General features: G+C 41.3%; 2 protein-coding genes across 6 annotated transcripts in view; one reads left to right on the top strand and one right to left on the bottom strand.

Annotated features, from left to right (window-relative positions):
* Positions 1 to 724: 724 nt before the first annotated feature.
* Positions 725 to 11,436, bottom strand: RBM24 (RNA binding motif protein 24). 5 transcript variants are annotated; one of them, XM_058831313.1, is made up of 6 exons: positions 11,054 to 11,363; positions 10,392 to 10,515; positions 10,075 to 10,192; positions 9,287 to 9,341; positions 8,801 to 8,927; positions 2,697 to 2,838 (listed from the first exon to the last, which is right to left on the bottom strand). In XM_058831313.1, the coding sequence occupies exons 1-5, from the start codon at positions 11,219 to 11,221 to the stop codon at positions 8,838 to 8,840; spliced, it is 555 nt and encodes a 184-aa protein (XP_058687296.1). In that variant the 5' UTR covers positions 11,222 to 11,363; the 3' UTR covers positions 2,697 to 2,838; positions 8,801 to 8,837. The 5 variants fall into 5 exon arrangements, with proteins under 5 accessions (XP_058687298.1, XP_058687295.1, XP_058687294.1 ...); XM_058831314.1 differs by having other exon boundaries at positions 2,749 to 2,838; positions 8,817 to 8,927; XM_058831315.1 differs by lacking the exons at positions 8,801 to 8,927; positions 10,075 to 10,192 and adding an exon at positions 3,700 to 3,748 and having other exon boundaries at positions 725 to 2,838; positions 11,054 to 11,436.
* ATXN1 (ataxin 1) overlaps positions 11,430 to 25,035 on the top strand; it is a 362,359-nt gene continuing 348,753 nt past the window's right edge. The window contains exons 1-2 of the mRNA XM_058831292.1: positions 11,430 to 11,484; positions 14,793 to 14,937. The gene's annotated coding sequence lies outside the window, so the exon portion shown is untranslated. The remainder of the gene's footprint in view (positions 11,485 to 14,792; positions 14,938 to 25,035) is intronic.

The raw sequence follows: 25,035 nt of genomic DNA, 5'->3' as shown, positions 1-25,035 counted from the left end.
TTCTGGCAGCAGTGAAAGTGCATCAGACTGTATCAACAAGAGCACAGATGGCAGATCAAGGAGCTTGATTATTCTGTTTTACTCAGCACTCATTAGAACACATCTGGCAGAATGGGTCTGCTCTAGAGGCTCCCAGTGCATGACAGCTGCTGACAGACTTGAGTGACTCCAATGAAGGGTCAGAAGGATGGCTGGAGGTTGAAGCATGAGAATTGTGAGGAGAGGGTGAGGCACTGGGACTTGTTCAGCCTATGGAAGAGAACAGCAATTTTCCAGTTCCTACGAGAAGGTTACTGAGAAGATAGGGCTGGGCTTTCTGCCAAAGAGTGAGAGACTAAGGCTGTAACAAGCAGGGTAAGTGCTGGTTAGACAAAAGAAAGAAAAAATGACACAACGGGAATAATTAGGTAGTGGAATAGATTACCCAGACGGGTTGTGCAGTCTCCGCATGGGGATTTTTTAAGACCTGGCTGGACAAAGATGTAAGGGACCTCACACCTCCCAAAGTCTCTTCCATTCTGAATGGCAAACCTCAGAATGGTTCTCCATCTCCTCAACAGAATTTCCTCCGTGTAATACAGCTCCCATCAATCTGTGTATTTGAAGTCACTGAATATGCTGCTATTCACTCCACGGACCAGGAAAACTATATAAAAGGTTGTCCCTCTAGTTTTAACTAAAAAAGAACTAAAGACAAATTGGGCAAGAACAACACTAGGCAGGATGAGACAACATTTTTTTATTGTTTTAATACGAGTGAATAGATTAAGAGATCTGAAATGTTGTAAAGCAATATACATACTGAATAAATAATATGCACAGGAGAGTCATGTCTACATTGTAACACTGGCTAGTATTCAGAATACTTCAAATAAATCCAGTGACATTGGATAAAGTCCATAAAAATGCTATCCTGTCTTCCCTTGTATGAAATTGTTCAAGTATAAAAAATCCAATACAGTGTAAAATATTAAATTCCATTTCGGTCAAGAGTAAAAATTGCAAGTATTGTAGTTTCACAGGACAATGTAAAGCAGCATTTTCTAGCAAAGGGAAAAATAGTCAGTCTACATACAGATGAGTGAGAAAACGGCACTAATGTTTCTGAGAGGTCTACATGAATACCTAGTAGAGGGAAAAAGAATGGACTAGCAATATTTTATGTAAAAACCTAAGAAAGTGTTAATTTAAGAGTACCCTCATACAGTGCACATACTGAATTTAAATAAATCCAAGTCAACATCCTTAGTTAATTAGGTTAATATTTAATATGCTACATCTAAGCCTACTAAATAATTTATACCATGAGATGAATACATAATTTTACAGTGTCACATCTAAAGTCGCTTTCTTTAGAGCGCAGCATAGTAGAATTTTCAAAATAAATATTTTTTTTTAAATAGCATAACAATTAAGGCACAGTATAAATCACATACCATTAACCCTTCAAGAACTGCAGTCTTGGTAACAAAAAGTTGCCTTGTGTACTGTATGTTTGCTAATAAATATTTTAAATATAATCCTGAAATAGATATTAAAATTGTACAAATGGTTTCAGAAAAGAAGATTCCCTTAAAACAGTTCTGAAAAGGTTTTAATTCATTAGGCTTCTTCCTGCCTTTATTCACAAGTTACGAATAGATGCAATAAATAGAAAGAGAAGGCTGTCGTAGTAAAGGGCTGATCCTATTTTAGAATCAGAATAGCTGACACCAGCAGTTAAAGTTTCCCAAAAGTGAAACGGGATGGGGCGAGGGATTAGGATGTGACAAGCTCATCACATGAGCACGAGTGATGTGTTCTGTCCAGAACTGTCTGTGTTATTGATTGTCTCTACAGCTGTTGCACCCCTTACTTCCACATCACTTGCTCCACAGTTCCACTCATCCAGAGGACAGAGAAGAAAATAACTTTGGTGCCTGTCCACCATCTTACTAGCCGGCCATCTTCCTTGGGTTGTTCGGTGCCCATCAGTGAGACAGTGACAAGGTCCTGCCTCACGAAGACAACTTCTGAAAGCTAGGAACGACAATCAGTGCTTTAAGCTGGTTTCCTCTTAAAATGGATAAACGTTACATATTGCTGACTCAAGTTTTTTCCCTGGTTCAAACTTTTCAGATACCATTTTCTTACTTATAAAAGGCAGTTTTGCTTCCCTGATACTGTAGAAAGTACATCTTTGCTTTTTTTTTGGTTCTTCTTTGTTTGTTTGAAAATATGAAGTCCCATTGCTACTCCTGCCACTCTTTCATGACAGTACAGTATTTTTCCCCCCATTTTCTTCTGGCTTGATACTTGAAACTAGACATACCGCACTACCCTTCCCCTCTAACAATATGATTTGGATGCATACTGTATGAAGACAGTGGAATAAAAATCTTTAGTTTTGCAATAGCATCACTTTCCTTAAAGCTCCTTAGTTACTACGGATTGTGTCTGTTAACTACTTATGCTGGAAGGCTGAGGAGAGGAAGAGAGAGCGCGAGCTTCCTTCAGGAGTCCATCTGCTATTGCATGCGGTCTGTCTGCAGCTGTTGGGGCTGGTACTGGCCAAAAGCCGCCGCGGCCGCCGCGGCCGTGCCGGGCGCTGCTGCGGTGAGGGGCTGCTGCACGGCGTAGCCGTAGCCCCCAGCTGCCACGTAGCCGGCGGCAGCGGCCGGAGAGGCGGCGTACGGGTACTGCTCATAGGCGGCCGCCGCCGCCGAGTACTGCGCGTACGCCGCTCCGGTGTAGTCGATGTAAGGTGTGGTGGAAGCAGCGGCTGCTGCGGGCTGCACGTGGGGAATTACCACTCCGGGCTGCACAAAAGCCTGTGGATAGACATAGTGAGCGGGTATCCTGTTGAAAGATGGGAGAGGGAGTTAGAGTTGGTACGTGAGTCAGCGCTTAAGCGTCATATCCATACTCCGAACTAAAACAAACTCAATTTAGTTGTTGTTATGTGCATAGGGTTGCCACAATAACTTGACTCAGTGGACCAATTATCAGTTCACTGGCCCGAAGAGATGCATCGCTCCAAAGCACAGCGTTGTAGCTGAGTTAAATCAACGTGTTCGGTGTTCCTTGAGGATACCTTTAATGCCATTCAGATCTTTAGAAGGACCAGCATTACTGATGTCTGTTTTAGACAACTCTGAAGGACTAAGCTTGATTGTTTCATCTGGAAAATTGCAGTACTTGTTTTTCAAATCACCTGTAAGTCATTTTTATTACCCCTCTTCTCTCTCAACTACTTGACTCCTAGTAAAATTACTTCCTGCAATGCTTTTATTATTAGTAACTGAGCAGTTTGACAGCATCACTATAACGAGTTTGACAACAGCCAATAAGGCAACAAAATGGTTGAACCCTGACTTTATGTCAAGTCTTCCCAGGGAGGCGTGTTAAGAGCATATTGTGGCAACCCTACTTAAGTTGCTATGCAGACTCAGCACACATTAATTTCTCTGCAACCTCAGTCACCCTTATTAAAAATAAGAAAAAAACCAACACAGGCGACAAAGGAGTTTAAATAGAGTTCACAAGTGTGGTAAACACAGCAAGAATCACACTTTCCAAACGAACGATAGTGCAGCTCACTCCGTCACAAGAGGCCATTGAGGGGAAGCTACATAGATGCTATTAAAATCCATAACAGTGACTCCTAAGTACATGTGCATCACACTTTTATAAAAGTTCATAAGGACACAAGGGTCAAACCTGTTTGATTATCAGGTCACTGATGTCCTGTTTTGTGCCAGCTTTATTTCTATGCAAGACATACAGCATAGAGTTTTTTGGGAGGTGGGCATAAGATCAAGTCTAAATAGATCTGGTGCTTAACAAAAGCAAAAAAACCACAATTTTACAGTTTAAGAAATAAGCATTCTGAATAGATAATTAAACACTTTCCCATCTTGTCCAAGTCACGTAATTTGCCTTCTTGGCTTGTTTACTTAGCCCTTTAGTTTTAAAAACTGGTCATATCATTGTCTTAGCACAGGAGCGTACATACATGTTAATCTCATGGTTGGATTTTATCATATAATATGATTTAAAAAAAAATGCTCTGTATAATTCTCATTTTACATTCATAACCCTGTCTCGCATCTGGATTTCCAAAGAGAAGTCCTTCATACATGCAACTCCTTCCCATCCAGTGAATCTCTATAAATGCATGAAAAACTTTTTGTGCAGTTTCACTACAATTTCATACTGAACTTTCTTTACCTTTAGAGACACTTCTAAAGACTGCACCAACCTTTGAACATACTTTAAGCACAGATGAAAATTGTAGTGGTAAAGTGTCCTCTATTCTCCAAATTCAAGATTTCATGGAAGGGCTTTGTTGGGGTTTTTTTGTTTAATTTTTAAAATAGCTTTAATATGTACTTAAATGGTCAACAAGGAGACATTTGCAATCAGAAGGGACACTTTCAACTAGAATCATAGTAAAACATAGTTTAAAATAAGTGATAGACTTTAAAACAGCTTAGTTTCCTTTTTCAGAACAAAAGAGCTCAGTTGCTTGCATAAGAGTATTAGCAGAGAGAAATGTTCAGTTGCCATGTTTAAGACATGAACACCACAATCATAAAAACCCAACATGTCAGTGAAATTCATTTCCTATTGAGGGAAGGAGAAATGAAAAGGAAAAAGAAAAAAAAAAAAAAAAAGTGACAAATAGGGAGGGATTGGGAAGGGAAGAAAACATAAAACGAAACCATAAGTTGGGTTTTTAACACTCACCTAATTTATGAAGTGATTAGCCAGAAGTGCATTTGAAGCATACTTAAGCTGGCTCTGTGCATTTAAATACACATCATTACCTGAGCCCTCCATATGGATGAGCATAAGCAAGCATTTTGTACTGGTCACCAACCAAGTATAGTTCTAATAAACGTAACATCGTATTTCTTAAGCATTTAAGGAAGGAGGTATAAAAACAAATTTGAAGTCACAGACAGCCTCTTTTGCATCATGAAGAGTCTACTTAACACCACATCAAATGAATATTTAAGCACTTATTGAAGAGAGTAATTCTAACAGAAGAAACAGTAAGCAAGCTTATCAGGCTGCTTGCGTTGTCTTGAACCGATGTTACGAAGATTTTCTGAAGACATTTGGACACTCAGCCATATCCTTGAACAAGACAGAAAGATACATGTGCTTCTACTTAAGCTCTTGTGACTTGGTTTATTTAAGCCAAAAAGCTAACAGGTGGTGAAGTTATGAAACATTATCTGTTTGCCACATCTTACCCTACAATAAACATAAACCCTGTGCAGGCTCCTCTCCACCATGCCATTTAACACATAATGATTGACAGCATAAGCTGCAGTGGGGCTATTTTTGATCATCTGTCATGCTACAACTGTTTTCAGTCAAGTAAAATGGCTTTATATGGCCAAAGTAAATTTCTACCTACTGCAGAGGCCAGGACATGAAGATGTCAGCCGTTCAGAACCCAACTGCTTTTCATGCTCTGCCAGGTCAAAAGCTGAAAAAGCAATTCCCAGTTACACTAGAAATTCCTAGTATCCTTAATTTTAAATAAAAGCTGCTGCTTTACCTTTCAGAGTAATAGTGTGAGAAATGCACAGGATTTAAGCTCTCTTTCCCGGCAGTAGTTTTTATTTTGGAATGTGTATTTACTGTTTTATGCTTTTTCAATAAAGGAAAATAGATGCCATATTTAACTTTAGCAGTAACTGTAGCTTTGAGATACTCAAAATTCAATGACCCACATCCCTGCCACGTGCCTTAAGACTTTCTTTGTTGTTATAACAGAAGATTTATGTTTAACTAAAGACCTCAAAAATAATCCTATAGGCAACAATAAAGTGAATGACAATTTCAAAGGAAAGAAGACTTTTCAGACTAATGCAGAGCTGTGGCATATAGAAATTCAGGAGTAGTGCATCTTTAACTCTCAGTATTACATTCTCACAAAAGTAGATATTTAACTTTAAACAAAATGTTTTGCTTTGGCCCTTGCATGGCATCATTTGCTTTTGTTAGCATAATTAAAGAGTCAATTTTCACCAATGAAAAGCTCTTTTTAACAGAAATAGGTTACATAAACATTAAACATACAAGACCCTTCCTATGTTTCCTTTTATCTGATAACCACTAAGAGGACATAACAGCAGGCTAACTTCTGACTGTTCCAGCTTCATTCCCTCTTTTCAGACTATCTGTAGTCTAGTATTATACAGGTCTTTTGATCACAAACTCAAGAGGGGGCATTTCCTTCTCTCTTAAGAAAGGCAGATTTGCCTAACTTTTAAAAGATATCAAGCATGTCGTATCACCTAACCAATTGATAATGGGCTTAATAACTTTGGGTTTAACTCTGGTCTTACTGAAAACAGTGGGTATGTTTTCAGTTTGATCAAAGTACAGGTTTTAGACAGAAAATAAAGAAAAAGATCTCCACACCAGTTACGTCCTACACCAATACCTCTGAATAACCCCTAATTTTCCCACCAATATTAAAGTAAAAATTACATAAGCAAAAGGAAAAAAATCTATCTTGGGAAGCAAAGTCATCTGCCCCCTCCATAAATTCCTGTTGAATTCAGAAACAGTACTTTAATAAACAATCCTGAAAACAAAGCTGTGTAAATAACCAGTCCTGTGATCAAACAGCTTTCTATGAAACACACCAACAGTAAGAGAGATGCTGAATGTAAAAAGAAGAAAGAAATGTTATTCTACAGTACTGAATAAAAAAAATTCCCTGCATTTTAAATGTATCATGTTGAAGCTAATCTAGTTTCTCTTTCCCTCCACCACAACAGTGTTGTACTTAAGTCAGAATACTGAACTTCTGCATCTTCTCAGTAAAAGTAATGCAACATAATCAAATTATTTTAAGTTTATTATTTGATAGATGTGAGACCTTATGTTGTGGATGCTGCGTCTCTAAAAGTGTTCAAGGCCAGGCTGGAGGGAACTCTGAGCAACATGGCCTTGTCCATGGCTGGGGTGGGAACAACAAGATCTTTAAAGGCCCTTTCCAACCCAGGCCATTCTATGATTCTGTGATTCTAAAACATAGCTGACCATGCCAAAATATGGCAGCACCTCACTAATTTGCACTGTTAGGAAAAAAACCCTAAACTCAACCACAGAACATCTGAAGCTTTTGTGTATGGATTAGCTGAGTATTGGTAGTCAATCACCACTACAGCCTGTTTCACACAGCGTATTAGGGAAGTGTACTTCCAAAGTGCAACTGCACAGAAGAACAAAGGCTTTAAAATGACCATGTATTTCAGTGCAATCCACGCAGCAAAAGTGAACTCTTCAACAAATGGAGATTTAAATAAGCACTGAAACATCCCCTGTTACTGTCAATAAAAGTGAATGAATATGTTCATTCATCCTAATGAATGCTGTTCTCCTTAATCTGAACTACATATTTTAGATAAAGGTACAGGTCACTGGAAATTTTGAGGAGGAAGAAGGATTAGTAATATCTGTTGTTTACACATAGTAAAAGAAATGCAACAGCCAAGGATGAAAAATTACCAATTTCATATACACATGACTCTGCGTGCAACATTCCTTCAGATTTATGTGCAATGCATTAGAAATCCAACCTTATTGAGCTTGCTGGAAGGATTTTCCCGACCTAAACATGGTTTATGTCATCTATTGTTGGCTTTGGATAAGGAAAGCAAGAAAGACTCCTACATTTGCACAGTTCTTTAAGCAAGGGACTGCCACAAGTCCTCCTTTTCTGTTGTGCTCAGCAAATACTCAGTCTCTCCACAGCTGATCCCTGCACGATTCAGTAGTTCCCTTTTCAACAAGTGTTTTAACAGCTCTGAAGACAAGGTGTTCTACCTCCTGCCTACCTTAGTGCAGGCATCATAAACTGATCCCTGCATACACACTGTCATCTCACACTTCAAAGAAGTAAGCAAAATACAGTAACATAACAAGGTGAAAAAAAAAAAAAAAAGACAGGAAGTTTTTTACAGCCTCCTCACTCTGAGAAGAATCAACATGCTCTTTTAAAATTACATGATGTTTTTAAGAAAAACTTTTTCTTGTGGTTTTAAGGATAGGAACTGTTTCCCCCCATTCTGACAAATCAAATTACTGAGAAGCTATTGTTGCTTAATTACAGATAAGTATGATATTCTAAAGCTATTCTAATCAAATAAACAAAATACATTTGTGACACATTTTCCCTACTTTATTGTTAGCTTATGCATTAATTAGCAAATGCATTATTTCGCAATGAGTTTCTCAGTCAATGTGCATTAGTGAAGTGGCACTATGGAAAGCTTTAAGCAGACTTCACCTCCTAATGATATGCCTATAAAAAGCAAGAGTTAGATCCACTTAGGAATAGTTTATACTCAAATTCAGGGGAAATACACTGCATATTAAAGACAGATTGAAGAAAATATCCCCTCAAATTAGAAAGCCCAAATGGACGCACATAGTTAATAAAGAGCTCCACACCCTTCCCAAGAACAAACCCCCAAAAAATTGTGAACATGCAAGCAGTATGTTGATTTACTCAAAAATCAAGAAGTCACACAATTTAGCACTCACTACAAAATATGGTTAAAAAACTCACAGGCTACAGCTTGAAAGCAAGGAAAAAAAGGCCCTTTGCTCCCCATGGCAAAGTCACTCCTCAACAACAAAACCAAAATTAAAAAGACCCCCCCAAAAAACTTTCACTACAGCTCTTTCAATTAAATAAAAGCACACAGTTTAGCTATCAACACCACTTCATTACTGTAATAAATAAAAAAAAAAGCACACGGAGGTCTATTGACTATATGAAAAAACATACATGCATCGTTAATCACCATTTTAGCTTGTGTTTGAGTCTACTGGTTACAGAGTTTAATTCCAAACAGAACTATTCCACCTCTTATCATCATATCCTTCTGATCAGTTATCTTAACTGTAAACGATCCCTGTCAGATTAGAAAGAGATAAATAACATTGAGTCAAGCTGAAAAAAAGAGAAATGGGGCACAGCAATCTTGCATCAAGTCATACCTCCTTGTTTTATCATAGGGTCATGTGGGACTGGACTGCTTAGTCGGAAGGGCCACGTCCCACACAACTTGACTCAACTGCGGCATTTAGAACATGACCGACAAGGTGAGTGCATTTATGGGTATACATTTATAAATCTGAGAGCTTCAGCATTGCTGGCCAGCTTTAAGGATGCTACTGCAAGAGGCCTTCAACAATCATACTTTTTCTTTCCTTTTTTTTTTAAAAAAAATGATTTTTTTCCTCCCCTGTTTGAGGTCCCATTGAGACTTACCCGAAAGGCCTCTGTATGAGAGCTGGATGAAGCTGCTGGACACCAAAGGCAAAACCTACCAACAAAAACACATCACATTCTATGTATAGTGGGTTTTTTGGCCACTTTTTTATGCTATACGCACACACACACGCAAAATGCAGAGTAAGAGCCTTCACTAACAGCCTGCAGTAACAACATCTGAAAGCAAGCAAAATGTATCAGTCCATACATACACAGAGAGAACTTAAACCAGTAAAGCACACGCTTTCCTAGAGATGTTTAGGAAAATGACATTTTTTAAGCAAGCACAGGGTTTTCATTCACATTTGACCCGGTGCTCCATTTGGATCCCTAACTTTACCATCTGAATGACTGGATGGTACTTTCCATTCATGAGTGTATTTGTGTAACTTCTACAGACTTAAAATTTAAGTCACCCCTACTCATGAGGACCTGGCACAGGGGGTCAAATCCCAACTTCATTTCTGTTCTCCAAACACCCTAGCATAAACCCTGTCTTTCCTTGATGGGCACTTTATTACTCACACAAGTGTTCATCAGGGTAAATGAGCTCCTTTAGAGCACAAATGTGCACACACTCCACGCTCCTCTCACTCTTGCTGCAAAGCAGCAGTCTGGGAAGTGGCTAGGACATCACATTGTCTCAGATGTGGTCTTAGGAAGAGCCATTCCATTTTAAAATCTGCATAATAGCTCCCATCTGCTTGAGAAGTTTGCATTGAGATATTGTTTGTATTAATAAGACCGCACACATTGGAAGCGATTCACTCCTAGGCCAATCTTACCCTGCAACGATACTGTAAATGGTCAGTGCCACCACATTCCCAGCAGCAGGAATAACCAATGAAGTGTTTGAGCTGTGGAAGTCTTCCTGGGGAACTCCAGATATTTTATCTCTGATCACTTTTGTTTTTTAAATCAGGCACATGTGCAAATTAACCAGAAAGTTACTACATGCTGCATTTAAAAATCAAAACCAAAGCACGCCCAACTGCGCGCGTACTTCAGGAAGGTGGAGGGCAGCACTACCTTTTTTTGAAGTTTTACTCTCTTCAGAAACCTGAGGTACGGAGAGAAAAGCCATTCGGGGCTGCTTCCTCACCTGGCTGCATTATCCGCGGCTTGGCACCCAGGTACGCCAGGTTCACGTTGGCTTTCCTGCCATCGATGATGGGGTTGGGGTCCTTACAAGCCCTTTCAGCAGCAGCTCTGTCAGCCATGGTGACCTTAACGGGCGATGCCGCGCATTAGATCCCTTTCCGCAGGGAAGGAGAAGCCTCCCGCCCATAGCAGCGACCCGGCCGTACCCGCGGGCGGCGCCGAGGGGCCCCCGGCCGGACCCCGGTCCCGGTGCCGGTGCTGGTCCGCCCGTCGAGCGGAGCGGGGCGCCGGGAGCCGCGGCGGGCGCAGGGCGGAGGGCGCGGGCCGAGCTCCGCCGGCGGCAGATAAACCCCGCAGCGGCCGTATCAGCGAGCAACAGGCGCGCTGGCGGTGTGCGAGGAATTGGGCAATTCCCCCCCCCCCAATCTCCTTTTTCAGTAATCCACCCCCCCCACCCCCCGCCTCTATCCAAACTCCCCAGCGGAGAGAAAAATAAAAAGAGGAAAAAAAAAAAAAAAAAAAAAAAAAAGAGAGAGAGAGAGAGAGAGAGAGAGAAAAGCAAGAAGCCCCTCCCGGCCCCCGAGCTCTCAGAGCGGCCCCCGCGGAAGTTTGCCCGCGATGCCCCCCCGCAGCCGCCCACCTGCCCCGCGCCCCGGCACTTACAAAGCCGTATCCCCGGGACTTGCCCGTCTGCCGGTCGGTGATGACCACCGCCTCCTCGATGTCCCCGAAGACCTCGAAGTACTTGCGCAGGCTGGAGTCGGTGGTGTGGTAGGGCAAGCCCCCGACGAAGATCTTGGTGTAAGTGGTGTCCTTCTGCGTCGTGTGCATCTTCCGCCCGGCCCTGCGCGCCGCGCCGCGATCTGCACCCACGCGTGGCCGCCGGGGCGTGCGGGTCCTGGGCGGCGAGACCCGCTTCCAGACTCAGCCCCGCTCTTTTTCGCCTTTTTATTTTTTTTTTTTTTTCCTCCTCTCTTCCCCCGCCCCCCGTTTTCCCCCCGCCACCCAGCTACAATGCAATTCCCTTCTGCCTTTGCAGACCCAGCTTCCTCCTCCTTCAAGAGCGGAGCCTCGCAGCCTCGGGCGGTTTTGAGGTAGGTACCGGCAAAAGGAGGAGGGGAGGCCGGGCAGCAGCCAGCCTGGCAGCTGTAGCGCTGGAAACGAGCAGAAGCAGCAGCTGCAAGAGGAGTGCAGGGCCTGGCCTCTAACAACTGAGTGGCCTCCCCCTAAAAGCCACCGGGTCGGGCACTCTCGGTTCCTCCTCCTCCTCCTCCTCGCAGGGGCGGGGACGGCGGCGGGGCGGACCCCGCGCTCGGCCGCGGCGCAGCCGAAAGTGACACACAGCTGTTGGCAACAGCTGGATGCCCCCCGTGCTGCGGCAGCCGGGCCTCGGGGCCGCCAGGCAAAGGGGCGGCATCAGAAGTGCCCCTCGGGGAGGCCCGGTGCCCTTCGAGGCAGGTTTGCTGCAAACAGCAGGTGCCAGGAGACAGGGTTCGGTAGGGTCAGCGGTGCCCGGCCGGCCGGAGAGCCCGCGGGCACAGCCGGCTCACTGGCTGCTGGCGGTCCTCAAATGATTCGATTCCTCCACGAAGGCTTGTGGTCAAACCTCTGCAGCCTTCACTTACTGCTCTCTCTAGGCTAGCAAAACTACTAGCCTATGTGCTAGTAGTGCTATGTGCTGCAACACATCCATTTTTATTGCGGTGCTGCTGGTAGTAGTGGCTCTTGCTGTTCGTTTGGTCAGAAGATGAAAAAAATGGTAAAGCTGTTTCCCGTGTTTTTCTCTTCTTTTGCTGCCTCTGCCTAATGCTGTGACTGGGAAGGATGAAGAGAAATAGAAAGAAAGGAATGTCTGTATGACATGAAGAGACAGAGGACTGTGGGAGTTGCGGGAAGGGAGTCTCACAGGGAGACCAGAAGGATGGAAGGAGGTTAAAGATTGGGGAAAACAGATGTGCATATGTGTATAGACTTCTGAACCATTCTCTTGTGGTCTCAAAGTCTTGATAAGTACTGCATGTCTCATTTTCCTCTTTCACCTGCTTCCTATGTCTGCTAGGCTTTTCCCTATGAAGATTCTTTCTCTCCCTTAGAAAAAAGAGCAATGCATCATTTGCAGGACAGACTTTCACGAAGTTCTTCAGCCCCTCTGGTAGCAAACATGAACCATAATGAGAGCACTTAGCCTTAAACTCAGGCCCTGATTGCCCATATCCAACCTTAGCTCCATTTGATTTTTTCATCAGTAGTTTTCCTCATTCTAATGGCCTACACAACCCTAAAACATGCTCTCAATAAACCCTACTTGATCCTTCAGACTCTCCAGATTAAATTTGGTTTAACATGTTAAGACTAACTCAAGTGAAACTCTAGCAACACCAGCAGGATGATACATAAATGTTGCTTTTCAACTGAAATGATGACAAGCCCTTAACGTTGACCTGAATTCAGTTAGGTCAGCTAACTCTGTGCCCAAATGTCTTTCAGCTTGACTCTCCTGTTGGTCTGGAACATTGTGTTAAACCTGATACTCCAGCCACTTTTGTTCTGAGGGCTAATCGTAACTTTAAACTCTGGCCCAGTGACCTGAACTTAAATATTAGCCCAGCTAAGGGTGTCAGTGCTCAATGGAGCCCTGCAGCACACAGCCCACTTAGTAGTGCATTTAACTTCTCAGACCCCTGTGGACCTGGAAGATGAACTTCACCTGAAACCAAATGTAGTCCACCCCACCATGTTTCCTTTCCTTGCCATGCCCAGCACTCCTGAGTGTCTTGTGGTGTCTGCATGAAGGGTTAGCTTGCCTGGCTTTTCAGTCATTACACAAACTCCTATATTAAGGCCAGAAAAGCAACATTTGGCTGTCCCAGAACTACTTGCAGATAGGAGTTCACCTTTTTCAGCCCAAATGGAAGACTGATGACTTTGACAGACCCAAAATCTAGCAGCAACAGCAGGTCTTTCAGGTTTCAGAAAAAAACAAACCCTAACTTTCCACACCTATGTCTCAACAAAACACATTGCATTTAGGTAGGGTTCATCATGCAGCCATTGTTTGTACTGCTGATTCAAAGTATCTGCAGTACAGTTTTCAACCTACTCTGACAGGCTAACACATCCTCTTCTGTAAACCCAAAAGTGAAGCTGGCTATTAACAGATCAAAATATATCCTGTAAGCTATGCTGCAACAGTCCTACTACTGAATTAGCACACTCAATTTAAGGTGGCAATCTCAGTAAAATTCGGGAATAAATACAGTTCTCTAGCCCATTTATTCCTATAACTGAACTGTATCACTAACCCTATCACAGGAAAACAACCCCGACTATTGAAGGATAAATCCTCAAAACTCAGTTTTACCTTACATCCCTTCTAGCTCCCATCTAGTCCCCATCAGACCTTTTTCTGCTTTGGTGGTCCTTACAGAATCTAAGGTATGATTTTCCAGTCTTAGGATTCCTAGGAATCCTTACCTAAATCCCAGAGAAGTGATACCTCATCATTTGCGACTTCCTCTAGTCCATTCAGTCCACTGTCAACACAAGCCTTTATTTTTGCGTTGCATAACTTGTGACATGTAGCATGACTTGTAACAAATACGGGCCTCCAGCTCTTGGATGCATGATCTTATGACTAAACTGTGGCTGATACTATTCTACCAGCACCAGGCTATCTACTTCTTCAGCAGTCCTCAGAAATAAGAATATTTTCCTACCATATCTCAGTCTTAATCATCACTTTATGTTTACCCAAAGAGAACAGTGACCTCTGTCATATGGAAATGAATTAAAGACCATTTGAACACCTTAGTGATCAGGAATATATTGTATGCTTCTCTCCTATACCATATGTTAACTCCAGATTTTGGGCTAGTCTTAAGCCAAAGAAGGTTACCACAAACAGCCTAGGAAGGGAGTTCTTTCAGATTCTCTCCTTGTGAAAGTGTCTGGGACTGGCTGGGGCTTGTGATAGGGTTAGGTTTCTGCAAAGCTTGATGAACAAGGTTTATCTGTAGAACCTGTGGGTACCACAGAAAACTGATGAATCTAGATGAATTCCCATGAGGATTAGCCTGGAGTTAGCTTGAGTTATGGGACAGCATTTACCTGGCCATGCTGGATGTCTGGCTAAGTTTGCAGTCAGACTAATGGATTTTAAGATTGAAAGGCATGGACTGTACAGCATTTATTGTGCTGAAGGGAAGTCCATGGACAACTTCACCAGTGTAATTTTCCCAGTTGCTTGAGATAATAATGTATTTTGGTGTGTTCTGGTGTTTTGAGATGGGTCAGCTGATGACTTACTGCTAGGGATGTGGTTGTGGCTTTGGAATGCAAGTGTAGCAGAAGGAATTGTATTTCCTATTTGCTGCAAATTTCCTATATGCTGCAAATTTTGCAGGAGTGATGCCACTGATGAAAGTGTGACAGTTTGGGAAAGAAGTGAAAAAGGAGTGTCTAGGCAGAGCATTCCTGGGAGAGATGTTAAACTGAGGTTCCTAAACACATGGAAATTTGGAAATTGAACCAGGGTCACCCATGTTTTGGTGAGTACCACAAACAGTAGATCACTGTAAAAGGGCAGTATTGGTCCTGTAGGCAGCTCTTTTGGTCTTCTCAGGATCTCAGTTTTAAATCAAAGTAGAATATAGGCACCCAGGTCCTGCTGCAGTCTTCTGTATCACTGGGAATCTCTCCTAGGTATTGGAGGTATTGTTGCTGAAGGGTATTGTAGCTGAAAATTACCTTCTATGTAATTTTAATGATTTTAAAATATATATCTGAAGCTATAAATGAGACAGTGATCTAGTGTTTCATTTGGAACCTAGTAACATGGCTTAATGAGAGGAAACCCCAAAAGCTATCAGTCACAATTAATTGATTTTACTCAGAGATTTTGTGTTTTTGCTGTTGAGGTAGGATAGAATAGACAGTTTTCCAGTTTACCAAATGTTGCCATTCAGCGGTATCAGCGTAACGGTAATATCATGCTTTTTATTTATTTATGAACACCATATGCCTGTCATGTAGGAAACCAATGGATGTTGTGTGTTCATTCATTAGGTTTCTGGAAACAACAAAGACCCGTGATTATATTGCACACCAGTCATTCTTGCTAGTGCTTTATTTCAGTAAATAATAGTGGTCTTCAGAACATTCACTGCACCATCAATTAAATGTGTCTGGAATTTCTGTATACATATACATATACAACTAATATATATATTTACATGCACATTTTATTTGCTACTACTATTATTAGAATGCCTGGGGCCTAAACCACCATGATTTGTTATGCAGGGCTGAAAATAAAAGTAATTATTTCTCTGTTAACCTAGTAAGATCATCAGTTTGGGCAGTGAGACATTTCTGCTGAAGTTCCATAATGCCATAGCTCCGTGAAAGCATTCAGCTAATAACATTAGGCATGGCTTTGTCTGCTAATCTGTGCACTTCCACCAACCACATCCCATTTCAGAGAAGCACACAATGTCTAACCTTTGCTCTGCTCAGTGTGTGCTACATGGGTGATACTTTGACTTTGTCTAGGGAAGCATTAAGTAGTCAGTACACTCACGTTCCGACAGATCACAGTGAGAGAAACTTGGAAACCTCATCATCTTCTCACTCTTCTTGCTGATCTACAATCTTTATCTAGGCTAAGTTCTTAAATTGTGGATTTCTGCTAAAAGTTTCCTACATGGGGAAGCTTCCACCACCTCTCTCCTGATAGTGTTCCCATTATAACAGATTTCATCATAGGATTCTTTTTTCCCCTGAAACATATTAACACTGCCGTATTCCAAAGTCTCTTTTGTTACAGCATCTGAGCTCTAAGCCACATAATCTTCAACTATGAAAACACCTTTATTCACAATTAAATCACCAATGTTGACCACCAGGTGTAGTTTCTGATGGGAATACTTTTCCCTTTAAAGGGCAGTGGAAGAAGTGACACAGAATTTCAGCGATCCAGCAAACAAAATTCAAAGCTTGTGGAACTGTAGATTTAAGACACATTGCCTATCTGCAGGAAAATAATAGACATGTCAGGGGAAGCAGGGGTGAATAATGGGTGAAGCCAGAAGTTTGAATGCATCCATAAAATTACAATGCATGCCATGTTGGTAGGGGAACAGGAGGAAAAGGTATCTTAGGAAAAAAGCCCAAAGGGAAGGGTTTATGAATACCAAGTCAGGAGTGTTATACTGAACAGTGCTGGCCAGTGCTAGAACAGGTCAGAAGGTAGAATGTGGCTGGTGCTTGGCATGAACTGAAGTTGTCCTATGATGCTGTAATGGAGGGAGCACTGATGCCAGAGGCTGAACCTGCAAAATCACGAAGCTCTCACACCCACCATGTGACACACCCAGGGTTAGAACAATGATTCTTAATGTTGACAGCAAGCAAGGCAGTTGTGTCAGGGAAGTAATAAATTGGGATTTGCAGACTAGCTAAAGCTTAGAAATTGGAGTGTGAAACACCAGAGTCTCATAACCTGTCCTGATCACAGGCAACTAAGAGACAGACATTTAACAAATCACAAAATCCTATTGATGTTCTGTGTGGTGTGACAGCTGAATGACTGCCTGCTAAGCACACTCCTGTGCATCTTTAAAATGTTGTGCACCCACCCCACTCAATGGGAAAACTAGTGCTTGGACCTGTCTGCTGAGCCATATACACATAGCCTGGATTGATAAAACGTAACTCACTACTTGCTTGTATTTTGTATGCAAAAAAAAGGAGTCTGGTGCAAAGAATAGTGTTGAGAAAAAATTCTCAACCAGTCTAAATTGGTGAAGCACTGTTAAAAGCAAAGAAATTAAACCAAAATACATCAGGTTGCATCTGACCTGAAGTCAAATAAGTAGGAGAAAAAAGAGAAGAAACAAATATGGGGATGCTGGTGAAAGACAGTCACTAAACCCTTGCCAGTTATTATTACAAGGGATTAAACTGGCAGTCGACAAGCTGTATGCCAGACATCAGCCTCATAGAGCACTGCCCATCTCTTAGCAGAAGTAGGTTAGTGGAAAAGATATGTGGATACATGGGTAGAAATGCAGAGAAGAGCTCATTCAAACATGCTTCATCCTTTAGTCCTTAGTGAGAAACTGATCACATGAATGCTGTAGTACTGCAGCTCTGGGCTCAGGAATAGCCATGTCAGTGGCCTCGTGCACTCTCAGCCCTCCAGAGGAGTGACTTGCACTTTCCTGTCAGAGAGCTGGAAGGTTCTAATTTATGGCTAGAAAATATCACAGCCTCATTTGTCAAGTTCAACCCAATCCAAGATATATATATATATGTATATATATATAAAGTACTTAGCTCTTCTTGTATTCCTTGTACCATGGAAAGTGAGTTTGCAAGAAAATTTTCTTTCACCTCACTGCTGAAGCAATTAGAGTCCAAAATGTTCCCTTGACTACTTTTTCATTAAGATGAAAAGAGAGGTTTCAGTGTTCTTCTGCACTCACCCAGGGATGTCTGCTAATCACAGCATGAGCAAATAAGAGAGAGAATTGCTCCAGAGAACTGTCCTCTCCTTTCCTTTGGAGGTATCTGGCGCACAAAGACACGTAGAGGAAAAGCAGATGAATTAAATTTGTGCTCCATCTTCTCATGGCATCTTTTGCTAGGGATGTGGAGGAGTTCTTCATGTTGTGACTTGGACAATCAGACTAGAGCTTGAGACTTTCTTTGCAAGGGCTGAAGAGGGGATTTAGGATGGAAGATAGACTTTTACTGGAGGTCATCCCATTTATGCGCTGTCCTCTCTCTGGATAGACAGTGTATTGCCCATACTGTACATGAGTTGTGTTGTAGGAGAATGTGGCTTGTTTGCTAGCTTAACTGTGTTTTCTGATCGAAAGATATCATGTTGCTGTCAAGTATTTTTAGTCTAATCTTCTTACTATCCAGTTTACTTTGCAGTCTTCAACTGCAGGTTTCTTCAGCTAAAAATAGCTGCAATATAACAGTAGCTCTTAGGTGGTTCTACTTGTTAGATTATATGTGATTTGTTAATAAAAAATAGCATAATGTGATGGTCATTCAGTGCCTTCCTTCCAGAAAGACCTTGGAGAGATTTACTACCCTGCGCTGAGTCTCACCACCTGCTGCTGTGGTACAGCCAGCGCTCCTCTGTAACACAGCATTCCTCTTCTTCAAGGACTGTCAGATCACATTATCTTGGCTGGTTCAGAGAAGTTTTTTTCCTGCCTGCTTTCTTTTTTTTTTGGTAGGTAGAAATGAGGTAAGTTAGAATTTGGCCCAAACACTGAAGTGGAATAACCCTCCGTCTGCAAAAGATCGTGGACACTTTCTTCACACCCTGCCAAAAGGTCAGGATCTCTGTAGTACGATCCCTTGGTAAGGTGACACCTGCAGGTATACAGCACTGCTCCCATCTTCCTGTGATATCCAAGCAGAAGTGACTCAGAAGGGAGGAGCTCTGCCTGCACTGAGTCACCATTGCTTTCTATATTTACCCTACAAATTTGAAAGTCAAATTCTGTCAAAAATTTACCTGTAAGTTTAACCTGTAAGATTCTAGCCCCAAGGGCTACAGCTTTGAAACTATGCAGCAGGTTGGTTTTTGGTTGTTTTATTTTGCTGTACAAGTGGAAGTTTGAGCATGTTACCGCTTGACTAGTGGAAATTTCATCAGTGTAGCATGTACATACTTATTGCTGCAACCCAGTAAGGTAATGTGAGGTTTCTAAGTATTCTTACTGCCTTTATTGTCCTCAGTTGGAAAAGGCATGACTTTTGCCTTTAAAAAGAAGTAAAAAAAACACAACCAACCAAACTCAGGCTTTGTCATGAGAATAAAAATAGTACTGTTTGGCTGGTTTGTCATGTTTGTCCCTTAGTCTTAAGTTTCACAGTTCATATAAGGTGTGAGGTTATGAAGTAGGACACAGAAAGCATGTTGTGCTCTAATGCCTCCATTTTCACCTCTAGAAAGGACTTCGCTGAGAAACTACAGCTGCAAGAGTGTTAACAGTGCTGTAGAAAAGATATTATATTGTCCTTTGGTAAGCCATGTACAAAGACCAAATTGGATTTAATTCTACTGAAGAATTATTGTGGCTTTGAAAAATGGACCCAGGCAACATGAAACAATTAAAATTTCATATTAATTAAATGTAAGAATCAGGTATAGTGCTTGGATTTTTTACGACATGAAAAGTAGACTGTATTTTGAATGTAAGATAAGCATCCTGCCTACCCAATTAGCATTTGTCAAAGTCTGTTAATTTTCACCATTTATCAATTAATTTTAAAATTAGAGTCTGAGCAATAATTTTTCTGAGATTTGCTCAATTTACCAAGATCTGTTATGAAGTACAAGGTGACATAAAGAGATCCACTTGCTGACCTGCTCCTGCACACTGTCTTTTCACTGGGAGCTGCAAGTATGTTGCCATGCACTGTGTCCCTAGGGAATTTGGGAAAAGGTAAGGATATTGCATCTGCTGCAGGCAAGTGTGTGGGACTTCAGTGGATCTGTCCAAAACTGACCTGCTGTCTGATCTGTACATATTTTACCATTTGAATAAGGCAGGACTGGGTAGGATTGCCTCACTTCAAAGCACAACAGTCATTTTGGGGCCTAAAATGCAATATCATTAAATCAGAATTAGGAGAAACTGCATTCTTGCACATTGATTTTACTATACTGGCTTGCTGTCTACTCTCATACATAGAATGTCATGCATTCCATATTAAAAGCAGGTATAGTAAATGAAATAATGAGACACCAACATCTTGATATTAAAGCATATTATTTTTAACCTCCCTGGGAAAATTCTTGGTCATTTCAGTTTATCAGCTATTTCCTTGGTACTTATTTTTCTCTTTTCATCTTTGAAACTCAATCAGGAAATAAAATACCAACATAAATAAATGAAGAAGAAGGTTTCTCAACACCAATAAGCTAGACAAAAGAAACAGAACACTAGAGAATGTTTATTTATTCATGACATCTTCATGAATGCTGTGCTTTGGAGGGAATCGGAGATTTTTGTTCATGTTTGACTCTCAAGCATGTTAACAGGTTTTATTAAAATGGAGGGGTGGAGGGGATGCAGCTGGCTTGAAAATAATAGAGACCCTAAATGCAACCAGATTAGAAGTTCATGGGAAATACTAGCGAGTAAGAAGAGTCATTTAAATTTGACATTATATGCAGGGGATGGGAAAATATTTTCATAATCTTATTTAAATGGAGGAACTCTTTGTGAAAGGATGTGTACTAGAAATACAGTTTGTTCTGGGGGATTTGTTCTGTTCTCCTCCCTCTTCTGTAAAGGCATCCTTTGTAAGTTTACTAGTTTTGTCTGTGCTGTCATCCTAATAGGCATCTTGTGAAACATGTGAAAAGGCCCCTAGAAAGTAATGGAGTTCCTTTTAATGAGTTCAGTACATGCACAAGTGTTTTCAAGATCTCAAAAGTATCTCTGCAGTTGAGATCCATACCGCCTGTCTCTGTGACTGTTTTGAGTTAGCGTGTAGCACAGGGAGTTCTGCCTTGGGAATTCTCTGTACTGCCATGACCCTGGCATGCATCAGGAAAACAGTCCTAAAAGTGAAATTCAGGAATTATGCAACAGTTTTCTCATCTCACTGACTAAGAATTGACAGCAAAGTATGAGAAGATAGAAGCAGGGGAAAACAACCCCCTGGACTGGCAAGGGTGTAAATTAAAATTTCAGATCAGTCCCCAACACGTGAAATTTCGCAGAGCCCAGTCCTTGCAGTACATTGTGTAACTTCTCTTACCACAGAAGCTTAGGGACTCAGGTGGTGTCCAGCAACCTTAAAGTCTACATGTAGCAAAGCCACGCTGCACCTCAGATCAGATCCAAGAAAACAGTCACTAGAGTCTGTTTGCTGTTTGTATGGTCTGTCTAATGTCATGTCAAGTTATCTGATAGCAGTCCTTAAAATGCTGGCAGTTTCCATGCTGTTAGGCAAATGAGGCTTAAAAGAATTAACATATATATATGGTCAGTGAAACAATACAGAGCAATATGTGGGCTTTTCATTATTTTTTTTGTAAATATTTTTCTGTCCTCAGGATTCTTTTGCATTTATTTACATTTTCATTATTTTTTTTGAAACAGCATGTGCATTAGAAAACAAATGTCAAATAACCCTATATTGCAGTTGTCACCCCATTAACAAACAGCCACCTTGAGGGTGAGGGTTCCCTCTCAATACAAAAAGAAACCATAAAGAAACTCAGATTTTACAAATTCCTCACCCATGCACAGTGGGACATGAAGACATTCTTTAATATAGGACAAGTCTAATAGTATTTAATTTTACTAGGAATATTTGCTTTAAGACACTGTGTGAGTAAAGAAGATAAATATCATGCCAAAAATCCAGCTGTATTTTCCCAGAGCATCCTGGGCTAATGCGCTGGAGCTGCTGCTGTGGGTGCTGATGTGGGTGAGAGGTCATTAATTTCCTTCGCTCTCTCTGCTGTGCCCCGAAGGTGAGTTGTGTCAGGAGGCTGAAGATCAGATGGAAAGTAGTCATGTCAGCTCCAAGCATTTTGTTGCTGATTTTCTAAATGCCTTATTTCAGCTATAACTCCTTTACTACCATGAATTTCCTGTACTGATGAAAAAGAAGAAAAGCAAACCCTAAAGTCTGCAAGTCAGAGGCTTGCTGAGCATATCCTTTGCTCCCACATCTCTGTATGGCTTTGCTGCTGTTTTGGTTGTGTGGAGGGTGTGGCTTGAGCTTTACAAACCTAATGCTTCTCTTGCATAAATAGAATTCTCTTCTCCAAAATATCACATGATAATTATCATAAATAAATAAATGAATAAATCTAAATCGGAGAGTGACCTCAATCTAAAACCTCCCATCTGAGCTGGCACAGGTAACTGTGAAGAGACTCTTAAAGATCAATATTAACAACTTAATTGCCTATGTAAGCTTGGCAAGGTCAGGTACACCGGGATTTACAAAGGCCGATTTCATAAAGAGCTGTGATCTATATCAGTGTCTAAAAAAGGTGTCAGCGCCCACTGAACCTTTTCCCTTGAGTGGGGCAGTCAGAAGCATGGGTACTTTTTTGCCTCTTGGCCCAGTGCTAACAGACTCTTGCACAGCTGACAAGACAGCGAGCAAATTTTCTGGTAGTCATGGCATGGAAAAGATCACTTTTCTCTCCCAAAGAACTGTTTTCATGAAACTTGTACAATCTTAACAATCTCTGAGGACTGACCTCCCTTGCTGCATTTGGTTGACACTGCCAATGGACTTGTTAGTTTTTAAGCAAAGGAAAAAAGTAGGTGGACTGACTGCATATCTTTGAGGCCACTGATTATAAAAAAACCAGGAATGTAAAACCAGAGAGGAAATACAGACCTGTCATGGAAATGCCCTCTCACGTGGCAATGGGTGTTTGAAATGACTTTTGAAATGTTGTTTTATGTACTCAAGGAAAAAAAACAATAAAAGAGAAAGCTAGCTCAAACAACTTGGTGGTTTTGAGCTCCACCAAAGTGCAGACAAATTCACAAAGCCCTCTGAGATATCTACAGCCTATCAAAGACTCAATGCACAAAGCATGAAATTTGCAAAACTCCAAGGAGGCTGTGGCCATGCTGGTGAGTTCAGAGACTATGCACAAACATAACCTGGATTTTTCCAGCATGTACTGCATGTAGGGCCTAACTTTTGTGATTGACATGGCCAGAATAATATTTTGCAGGTGGGGTCTGGTGAAGCGTGAGCAGCTTTTATTTTCTGTTTTTGTTTAATATGGACACAGGAATCAGCCAGCACTGCCTGTTGAAAACAGCAGTTTGCTTTGTGGCATCATTTTCTTCTAACCTTGCTTTCTGCTGTTGGTGATGGTGAAGGGATCACTTTAATATCTGAATGCAGAGGTGGAGCCTGTGAAATTTCTCAGTGTAGCAGAGGCTTGGCCTGTACCAGGGAGGTAGAAGAGCAGTAAGAAGATGGGAAAACAATAGATTTCTTTATAGAGTTCCTAGTATTTTTTTAACTAGTGTAGAATACTTATGAAAAGGGACCTTTGTCTAAAATACTTGAGCGTTACATTTATTGTTTTACTCTGTAAGAACACATTTAATACAAACAGGCGAACAAGAAAGGCCTGACAACTTTTGCCATTGTTAGGAACGTGGGGATGCCATTGCTGATTAGAAGCAAAACTACATCCAGAAAACATTTGTTGCCATAGTGACCATATTTCATTGATTCCTTTTTCTGCTGTACAGATCTGATTTAATTATTTCAGATATTTATAAATAGCTTCCTGCTTGGCAGGACCAAAACTAATGGCTACAAAGTAGAGTTGCAAAGACTTTGGATGTGCAGCTCAGTACGGTCAGATGGAGACCCCACTTAAGCAGAGCAGTCAATGTGAGCACGTGGTTTTAAGCACCGCATCTCTTTCCAAAGAACTGCATGTGTGCTTAAAATCATACATGGGCTGAAATAGTCTGCTGCAGCTCACAGCAGATAGTGAACATTTCTATTTTAAACTGTGTGGTTTGTTTTGATTTAACTTTCATAAACTTCAGTAGAAATAAGTCCTTAAGTACTTACACCATTAGTCATACTAGGAGTGGCCATTTGCTTACTCAGTAGTTGCTGTGGGCATTAAAGGAAATATGGGCATATACACCTTTCATAGTTTCATGTTTCTTCCACTAATCCTCTGACTCTGTGGATTGTCCTCTGCAGCCCTCTTCTCTTTATTTTTGTTTATACTAGTGCCAGGGAAATGGTTGAAACACGTGCATTTTACAATTGCCTAATGGGGAATTCTTCTGTAAGTGTGCAAGTTGAGTATGCAGTATGTGTAATTTCCAACAGTTCAGGTGCCTTCAAGAGGAAATGCTCTTGAAAGCTTCATCATACTCAGGTGCCAAAAGTCTTGCAGCTACTCTTCATTGTTTCCTTATAATATGAATTCCACATCCTTTGACTCTGTATTCTCAGGTGTTAATTCTATCCCTTAAGTGCAATCACAGTCATTTTCTGTGAGAAAGAGGAAAGAGGAAAATGGTTAAAAATTTACAATTCCTATTGCTTTTCATAGGTTTTATCCCCTCCAGTAAAGCATGGCATATGCAACTGGTTCTCTCCCCATTTGGTACATCAGAGGGCATTAGCATGTAGTCCAGAGCAAAAGGATTGCAAGAGACAGCTGAACCTGAAGGAACAGAAAGGGACAATTCCAGAAGCAGCTTAAAAATTACACTGATACAAATTGCCATCTGCAAAGACAAATTATCAGAAAACTGGTTAACGCCTCTGACATCATCTTTATCCATACGCCTTTCACATATTTTCAGAACATTGTTTGTATCAGACATTTGACATCTTTCTAGCCCTCTGCACTCAGACTTTCCTAAAATATGCAAATCTGCATTGCAAATCTGTTTTTGTCAGAATCCAGGTGGCATCTTTGCAAAAAAAGTCAGATTTGGTTTTTAGTTTTTAATGCTCCTCAGCTTCCCTGAGGTGCCAGTCACACTTCCTCCTGCCAGAAATTACATGGTCTTTGCAATTTTTTTAGACTTATGAAGAGTCAGGCTCCAGGTCCCTCAGACTTGAGAGGCCAAGATCTTCAGAATTCA

The sequence above is a fragment of the Poecile atricapillus genome, chromosome 2, assembly GCF_030490865.1.
Source record: "Poecile atricapillus isolate bPoeAtr1 chromosome 2, bPoeAtr1.hap1, whole genome shotgun sequence".
In the NCBI taxonomy this organism is placed as follows: Eukaryota; Metazoa; Chordata; class Aves; order Passeriformes; family Paridae; genus Poecile; species Poecile atricapillus.
Note: the sequence above shows the minus strand (reverse complement) of the source record. Positions and strands in the feature narration are given on the sequence as shown.

Coding starts and splice junctions, on each gene's coding strand:
- RBM24 (XM_058831311.1), bottom strand. CDS start 11,221: ATGCACACGACGCAGAAGGACACCACTTACACCAAGATCTTCGTCGGG. Junction 9,342..10,391: donor GCCGCGGATAATGCAGCCAG/GTGAGGAAGCAG, acceptor TTTTGTTGGTAG/GTTTTGCCTTTGGTGTCCAG. Junction 2,839..9,286: donor CTCATACAGAGGCCTTTCGG/GTAAGTCTCAAT, acceptor ATCTTTCAACAG/GATACCCGCTCACTATGTCT.